The following is a 9245-nucleotide window of genomic DNA, read 5'->3' as shown; positions in this document are numbered from 1 at the left end:
AATTATATATAATTTATTTAATTATTTTTTAAATCTTAAATTTTGAAAGAAACACAAAAGAAGATTTTTTTAAATTTTATTTCGATTTTGTAGCATACATTTCAACAAATAAATTTAATTTAAACCATTTTGGGGTTGATTTAATTATTTTTTTATAAAAATGTATTTAATTTATTAATTATTTATTTATTATTATTATTAATAAATATTAATCGTTGTAGTAGGGTACGTATGAGTAATATTAATTTTTGATACTCCGGCGTATGAATGTTGCCACTACGTATACGTTTTTTTTATTAATAAATTCTGAAATGAAAATTACACCGGAAGAAATATTTAAGGAGAGTTTAAAGTTAATTTTAAGAAGGGATTAGGTTTTTTTAAATTTTTTTTAACTATTTCTAATATAAAAAATATATTTTTAAAAAATATTTTTTTCTCTTTCCCCCTTTTTTAGACGAGCCCACCATCAATCAGGCCACCACTAATATGGTTGATGGCATAGATCTAGATGAAATTAAAGAATTTGCCAAAGCATTTAAGTTAAGACGTTTATCATTGGGCCTAACCCAGACCCAGGTGGGTCAAGCCCTATCTGTTACCGAGGGCCCAGCATACAGTCAAAGTGCCATATGCAGGTGAGTGGGAAACCAAAATTAAATTTTATTTAAAATATATTTTTTTATTTAAAACGTAGAAAAATGTCCTTTGTAGTCTTATTTTTAATTTCGTAATTATATATATATATTTTTAATATTTCTCTAAAATTTTAATTTTAAATGAGAATTTTTTTAAATGAGAATTCTTTTTCTTAATAATATTTTTTTAAATTGAATTTCAAATTTTTGAGATTAAATTTTATAAAAAATTATTTAATTGAAATTATTTCGGAGTCGATTTATTTATTATTTATCAAATATTATTTTTTTCTAAAATTTTTGTTTTGAAACTAAACCCGAAAGGAGATTTTTTTTATATTTTATTTGGATTTTTTACAATATAATTTATTATTTTTAATCTAATTTAAATCATTTCGGAGTCAATTTAATTATTAATTATTATTTATTAATTATTTAATTCATTTATTAATTATTTAATAATATTATTAGTATTTTATATTAATTTTCAATTTTAGGCGTATGTGTGATACCACAACGTATTCGTTGTGTTTATGCCTAAGACATTTCAGAAATTTCAAACAAAAAACATTGCCTACTTTTAGGATACAGATTATTGGTTTTTATTATAATTATTTTTTTAATTTTTGAAGTATATTTTTCTTTGATTTTATTTTTAATTAATTTTTAAAAATTTTGAAACTAGCTCGAGAGGATAATTTTTTATATTTTATTTAGATTTTTATAATAAATTTTATTACATTTAATTTAAATCATTTCGGAGTCGATTCAATTATTAATTATCATTTATTAATTATTTAGTTCATTAATTAATTATTTATTAATATTATTTGTATTTTATATTAGTTTTCAATCTAAGGCGTATGTGTGATGCCACAACGTATACGTTCTGTTTATGCCTAAGACATTCCAGAAATTTCAAACAAAAAACATTACCTACTTTTAGGATACAAATTATTAAATTTTAATATAATTACTTTTTTTAATTTTTGAAGTAGATTTTCCTTTGATTTTATTTTTATTTAATTTTTAAAAATTAAAAAATCTTTAATTTTGAAACTTACACCAGAGGAAAATTTTGAAATTATGTAGAATAATTTTTATAAGAAAATAAATTCATTTCGGGGTCGATTAAATTATTATTTAAAATAAAACGTTGTTATATGGAGCGTATGATTAATATTGTATTTTGAACATTAGACGTATGAATAATGCCACCACGTATACTTTTTATTTTTTTCCTTCAACAACTCAGCTTATGTATGAGTCGTATTTCTGAAAATTCAAAATTTCAAAAAAAAAAATTCTCTATACCAGGGGTTCTATTGCTACTTTGTGAAAATTTGAAATAAAAACTGTCAAAAAATATAAGAAAAATATTTTATATTTTCACAGAATAAGACTCCAGCCCAGAACAACATATTTTTTTTGTGAAAATTTTTTTTTTTATGAAAAAGTGAAGCAAAAACTTTCAAATAAAAATAAAATGTAACAGAAATATTTTTTAATTCAAATTTTCACAGAACAAAATATAAAAAAAAAATATTTTAATTTCAAATTTCCACAGAAAAATTATACAGGCCCATTTCTGCAGTTATTTACTGATTTTGTAAAATAAAAACCAAAATAAAAATATTTACATTTATGTGTAGTTTTTATACAATACCAATTAGTAGAATTTTTTCTGTTTACAATTTATTATATAAACATTATTATTTTTACTTCTGATTATTTTCCATAGCCTTTATAACAGTTATTTATTTATTTTTTTGTGTTTTGTTCCAACTACCAACTTTCCGAAGAACAAAAAAAAAAGAGTTATTACCAAAAAACCGAAAAAAAACTAACCAAAATTTTTGTTATTTATTTATTGTGCCAGGACATTTGTTTCTTTCAACTCTCAAAACTAACCAAACAATTGCTAATTGCTTTTTAATACAAATTAATTGAAATAATAAAAATACAAAACAAAAATATTTATTTTCTATATATGTATACTTTTTTTCCATACCTTCTTGTTTACGGCTTTGTTACGAACGAAAAATCAAAACACAAATCCCCTGACACCCCCAAATTGATACGAATGACAACGAAATACCAAAAAAAACGAAAACAGTGCATTAGCCGCACAAATGTACGCTGCTCAACTCTCGTCTCAACAGCAAAACATGTATGTTGAAAACGGAAAAAATAAGTATGAATCAATCAATTTTTTTCAGTATAAAAAAATTAAAATTTAGAAATACTAAAATTAATTGTTTGCTTTGTTATAACTTAAAAAAAATAAACATGAAATATTTACAAAATTTAACGCAATTTAGGATAATAGATATTAAGGTGGCTAAAAAAATGCTAAAAAAAAGTATTTTTAGCTTGACATTTTTAGAGAAAAAATAATCCAATACTATTATCAGTTTTGGAAATAAAAAAAAATTACAAAAAAAACTTAAGGTGTAGTTTTAAAAAAAATATATATTTTTAAAAAATGCACAATAATTTTTATATTAGGAAAAATATGTATTTTTTATTAAGGTCTATACATGTAGAAAAAAATTAATATCGCAAGAAAAAATATATATATATTTAAATTCAGTCTAAAATATTTAAAAAATTCGCGATCATATATAAAAGTGAAAAATTTTTTTTTTTTTTTTGAAAATGTAAGTCCTTGATGGTTTGATGACGTCTTGTAGACGTCCTTGAAATGCCCACAATTAGCTTTAAGAAATGTTTGAAAAATATTCGTATTCTTGGCAGCTTTTAAAAAATTATCCATTTTCAAAAAAATGGAAAAAAAATTCCGTGCTTGTAGTCTTATAAAACGCCAATAAAAAATAATTACAGTTAAAATCCAGCAGGTTATGAAAGTAGAGTTTACATCGCAAAATAACCCACATAGAGGGGGCAAGTTCTCCCCTCATCCACACTTTTGGAAATTTTCCCATTAAGATTCCTTGGAATCCTTATATTTTAGGTATTTGGCAATATTGCAGACAATAATACGAGGAATATTTTGGTGGAAATTTAACCCTCAAGCGAGCCAAGAAAGGGGTCTTTTTAGTCCATTTTCCCAAATCTGTTTGAAAACACCCTTTAAACGGTATCCTTACAAGTCAAAGCATTCTACAAAATGATTTGTCATAAAATTCTACTATAAGTCCCAGAAGACATCAAAAGTCCAAATCTTAGCTAAACCCCAGAAATTCAAAATTTTAAAAAACACATTTTAGGGTTAAAGCCGTAGCTTATGCGAGTTTGGGCATAAATCTCCTACAAAGCATTATTTTAGAAGGATGACGTCAATGACAAAAATATTCCTCATCAAATTTCACTATGAGTCACTGAAGAACAAAAATCTATATTTCCACGGTATATTAAAAAAATATTGGCATAAAAGTTCCAAAAAAAAACTGAAAATATTTCCCAATTTTTTTGACTAGACACCTGAAAGTAACATAAAATTTCATTTTAGACAAAACATGTCAAAAGAGGAAATATTCTACACAATATTTCAATATAAATCTCAGGATAAACTATATATCTAGGTTTAATAGTTTTTACGGAAATTATTTTAGAAATTTAGGTACTGCAAATGAAAATTCAGTTTTGGCTTCTTCAACAGTTATTTTCACTTATTTCCAATCCACGTCAAAATCTCCGATTATACTTCATTTTTTGGAGTAAACCTCAAAGGAAGAATTATTCTAGATCAAATTTCATTGTGGGTCTCTGAACAAAAGAAAATTGTATATTCAATATGTGCCATGAAAAATATCATCAAAAATCAGAAAAATATTTTCCAAAAAAAAATACAACCAAAACCATTGCTAGCCTTAAAAAAATGTGGCCGAGAACTAACATCTATTGGTAATCTTGAAACAAATATTTTCGAAAAATTGTATATTCAATATGTGCTATGAAAAATATCATCAAAAATCAGAAAAATATTTTCCAAAAAAATACAACCAAAACTGTTGCTTGCCTTGAAAAATTGTTGCCGAGAACTAACATCTATTGGTAATCTTGAAACAAATATTTTCAAAAAATTACAATTTTTTATAGCTTTGAAAAGGATTTTTTCAAAACATGCTCAACGATTGTTTACCTTGTGAAAAAATATCATTTCACAAATTCACTTCTCGGAAATGATAGCTCAGAGAAATACTTCTTTCAAAAATCCTCAACAATTAATATTTTTATAATAAAAAATCCAGGACTACCCTCAGACTTCAAAATATTATTTAAAAAAAATCCATGACTACTCACAGTCTAAAACAAAATATGCAAAAAAATCTACGACAATATTTTGACTTGAATTTTAAAAAAAAATCCCCAACAGTTTTCAGCCAAAAAAAAAAAAATAATAAAAATAAAAAACTTCTCTCAAAAATCCACAACTAATAATATTTTTGAAAAAATTCAGTACTATTATCAGGCTAAAAAAAGCTTTTTAAAAACGTCTATGACTACTCACAGTCTAAAATAAAATTTACAAAAAAATCTACGGCTATTTTAAGCCTCAAAAAAATATTTTAAAAAATCCACTACAGCTTTCAGCCAAAAAATATATAGATATATTTAAAAAAAATGGAAGAATATTTCCATCTTATAAAAAAATATTTTAAAAAATCTATTTCAAAATCTATTCCAAAATCCAAAACTATTTACGGACAGTCTGGAATATAAAAATTAAAAAAATCCAAACAATTTTCAGTCTTAAAAAAACCTTTAAAAATATCCACAACCGTATTTCAGCCAAAAAATAAAATTAAAAGAATTGAGGAATATTTTCAGTTTAAATAAAAATATTTAAAAAAATCACGTTAACTTTGTGCTTTGAAAAAATTTATTCCAAAATTCAAAACAATTCTTACACTTCATACAGTCTAAAATAAAAAATTGAAAAAATATCGACGATTTTCAGTCTTAAAAAAACATTAAAAAAACCCAAGACTATTTTCATCCAAAAAACCCGATGGTCTCCCAATAATACTAGGTTTCTGTCTTATCCCAAATTCTAATCCCATGCGAAATTCCGTGCCGTTTGGTCTTTAATTGTGACCTGTAGAGCGACTACAAAATTAGAACTATTTTCTGTTTTTTGTCCATTTCAACCTCGGAATATTTTTCGACCTTCTTCCCCAAGAATAGGATTCAATTCTGGCCCAATCTTTAACTCCAAGCTAAATTCGTGAGGATCCCGCTATAATAGCGACCTGTAGCGTGATTACAAATTAATATGGACAGACGAACTGACGGACACACATTGCTTGATTGATTCAGTTCGTCGAAAACAGGAAGATCGATGCATAATATCGTGGGTCTAGGACCAATATTTTCAAGTGTTTCAAACTTTTTTGGCCCAATAAAACTTATAATGTTTAGGGTATATAAAAACATAATTTTTAAAAAAATATTTTCGTTATTTAAAATCTAAAAATTAATTCCGAAAATTCGTCATTTATTTAATCTCTAGTTTATACAAAAAATTTCGAAAATTCCATATTTTTAAAAAATTATTTCCACAAAATTCAATTTCGTAAAAAATTTCAAAAATATATATATTTTTCAAAATTTCACAATTATTGAAAAAATATCAACAAAAATTCACAATCATAGAAAATAATATGTCCCTATAACTCCATGTATTTAAAATTTAAAAAGATTCTGTACTATTCAAAAATTCCCTTTTTAAATTCCAGAATTTCTTGAAAAATCCACGTTTTAATATTGTATTAAAAATAAATTATTTTTAAATATACCAATTATTAATAGCCTTGAAAAAAATCTTTAAAAATCCATAATTTTTTACTATAAAATAAATCTAAAATGTATCCCAAATATAATTCCCAAACTGCGTTAAATTTTGTAATTAACTCACCAAAAAAACAATATTTTAATATTTTTTCATTTAATTATTTTCGTTTAATTATTAATTTACTTTTAGTATGCGCTAAACTTATAAAAAATACAGGCTGTGTTGTTTTTGTATTGGCCAGGGCATTGCCACACATATTAAAATATATAACTTAAGCTCACTTAAATATTTAAACAGAAAGAGAGATAGAGAGGGAGAGAGTTAACTCTCTCCCCAAAAACAACTCATTTGATGAGAACAAAAAGAAAACCTTGTTTGCTTATTTTTGGCTTTTTTATAAAAATATAGAAATTATTTTGAACAATTCAAAAAAAAAAATTTGAACAATTCTGAAAATCGAAAAATCCCCTGTGAACAGACAATGTCCTGGCACTTTTTTTTAAAGAAAAAAACAAAACCTGAAGCGCATACTAAAATTAGAAAAACACGAAACAGAACGATTTTCTCCCCGACTTACATTATTTATTTTTTCAATAACTCTCCTTAGGTTCGAAAAGCTGGATATAACACCAAAGAGCGCTCAGAAAATCAAACCCGTTCTCGAGCGTTGGATGAAAGAGGCCGAAGAGAGGTGAGAGTATGGATTAAGTTCCTACAGCGTTTGCTATTAGTGGCGTTTCTAAGGATTTACTAACTTTGGTTTTTCTCTTTCTCTTTTCTCTCTCTCTATTTTCCATTCATTACTCCCAGCAGTCACTGGAATCGTTTCAAGTCGGGCCAAAACCATCTAACCGATTACATTGGCGTTGAACCATCGAAGAAACGCAAACGACGTACCTCGTTTACACCGCAAGCCTTGGAGCTTTTGAATGCTCATTTTGAGCGCAATACCCATCCATCGGGTGAGTGGTAATTTCACAATTTGCCTCAAATAAATAATACAATTTAAATTTATAATGTTTTGTGAATTTTTAATTTTTTAAGAAAGCTTTCTTCAAAAGCTTACAGTATTATAAAGCAAATAATTTTTTTTATGAATTTAAACGTTTTTATAATTATTTTATAATTTTTGTAAAAAAAAATCCTGAAAGCTTTTTATAAAATGTTAGCTTTCTTCAAAAGCTTAAAATGTGATAAAGAAAAGTTTTTTATTATTTTAAAAGTTTTTATTAATTATTTTATAATTTTTGAAAAAAAAAACCTGAAAGCTTTTTATAAAATGTTAGCTTTCTTCAAAAGCTTAAACTGTGATAAAGAATTTTTTTTATTATTTTAAAAGTTTTTATTATTTATTTTATAATTTTTGGAAAAAACCAACTTGAAAGCTTTTTATAAAATGTTAGCTTTCTTCAAAAGCTTAAAATGTTATAAAGCAATTTATTTATAATTTTAAACTTTTTTATTAATTATTTTATATTTAAAAAAAAAAAAACAAACTTGAAAGCTTTTTATAAAATGTTAGCTTTCCTTAAAAGCTTAAAATTAGGTAAAGAAATTTTTTATCATTTTAAAAATTTTTATTGATTATTTTATAATTTTTGAAAAAAAAAACCTGAAAGCTTTTTATAAAATGTTAGCTTTCTTCAAAAGCTTAAAATTAGTTAAAGAAATTTTTTATCATTTTAAACGTTTTAATTAATTATTTTATAATTTCTGAAAAAAAAAAACTTTAAAGCTTTTTATAAAAGCTTTACATCTTCCCAATATTAGATATGATCGAAATCATATTCATTTCATGAATTGTTCAGAAAGTTTAAAAGCTTTCCTTCAAGAAGTCCACCTTTTTATAAAAAAAAAAAATAACTAAAAACATAAGAGATTATTATTAATATTATAATTTCCAAAAAAAAAGTAGACAGCTCTCTGAAAATGTATATGATTTATGGTGAAGATAATTATTATTAGTTACTATATTATTGAGAAAACTTAAAAGCTTTTTTATAAAAGTTTTTATAGAAAATATGATTTGTTAATATTTTACTTTTTATTTTTTTTATTTTATTTATTTTTTTTTTTTTACTTGAAAAAAAAAACTTCTAAACAATCGTTAATTATAAATGTTTTTCTCCCCCTCATTTTTGTTATTCAGGAACCGAAATTACCGGCCTGGCCCATCAATTAGGCTATGAACGTGAAGTTATACGCATTTGGTTCTGTAATAAACGTCAAGCTCTCAAGAACACCGTGCGCATGATGTCCAAAGGTATGGTGTAAGGCCTCATCGTCAGACCATATACACCATTAGCTAACTGGGAGAGTGAAGAAAAAGAAAGAGAGAGCATTCATTGGGCCTTGGACTTTCACCGACAGCCAGCCATCTGAAGAAAAACAAAATTACAAGGGAAACATAGCTATTCCAATCATCTAAATTTTGTATAAAAAATATTAAAATAAGGATTCGTCACATGTACTCTTCAAGTTTTTAAAGAAAGGGAAGAGAGAGAGCTTTGAGTTGATAAAGAGCTTTTGGTCGGTGGATATGCAAATTAATGTTTTAAATTGTTAAGTTTCGGAGAGCGTTCCATTATCTCATATATCAAAGAAAGTATTCTCCTCTTAAAATTTGAAATGAGCGAATAAATTTTTAAATTTGTTTTATTTTTTTTTTTAGAAAATATATCTCATTGTTTGAAAAAATATTAAAGAGCTTTTTGCGTTAATCAATAGTTTTCTATAATATTATTTGTTTTCAATCTTAAAATTCAATTTTAATTTTAAATGCTGTTTTCTCTATCGTTTTTAAATTCATTGTTAATTTGTTATAATTTTATTGACAAAAAATTTCAGCC

The 9245-nt window shown here is 24.7% G+C and overlaps 1 protein-coding gene across 4 annotated transcripts; it reads left to right on the top strand.

Moving 5' to 3' along the window:
• Positions 1 to 465: 465 nt before the first annotated feature.
• Positions 466 to 9006, top strand: LOC131800943 (POU domain, class 6, transcription factor 2-like). Of its 4 annotated transcripts, none has more exons than XM_059118821.1 (5): positions 466 to 638; positions 2755 to 2808; positions 7004 to 7087; positions 7210 to 7358; positions 8546 to 9006. In XM_059118821.1, the coding sequence occupies exons 1-5, from the start codon at positions 490 to 492 to the stop codon at positions 8668 to 8670; spliced, it is 561 nt and encodes a 186-aa protein (XP_058974804.1). In that variant the 5' UTR covers positions 466 to 489; the 3' UTR covers positions 8671 to 9006. The 4 variants fall into 4 exon arrangements, with proteins under 4 accessions (XP_058974804.1, XP_058974803.1, XP_058974802.1 ...); XM_059118820.1 differs by having other exon boundaries at positions 7207 to 7358; XM_059118819.1 differs by having other exon boundaries at positions 2755 to 2832.
• The last annotated feature ends 239 nt before the right edge of the window (positions 9007 to 9245 follow it).

The sequence above is a fragment of the Musca domestica genome, unplaced genomic scaffold (assembly GCF_030504385.1).
Source record: "Musca domestica strain aabys unplaced genomic scaffold, Musca_domestica.polishedcontigs.V.1.1 133, whole genome shotgun sequence".
Taxonomy (NCBI): Eukaryota; Metazoa; Arthropoda; class Insecta; order Diptera; family Muscidae; genus Musca; species Musca domestica.
Note: the sequence above shows the minus strand (reverse complement) of the source record. Positions and strands in the feature narration are given on the sequence as shown.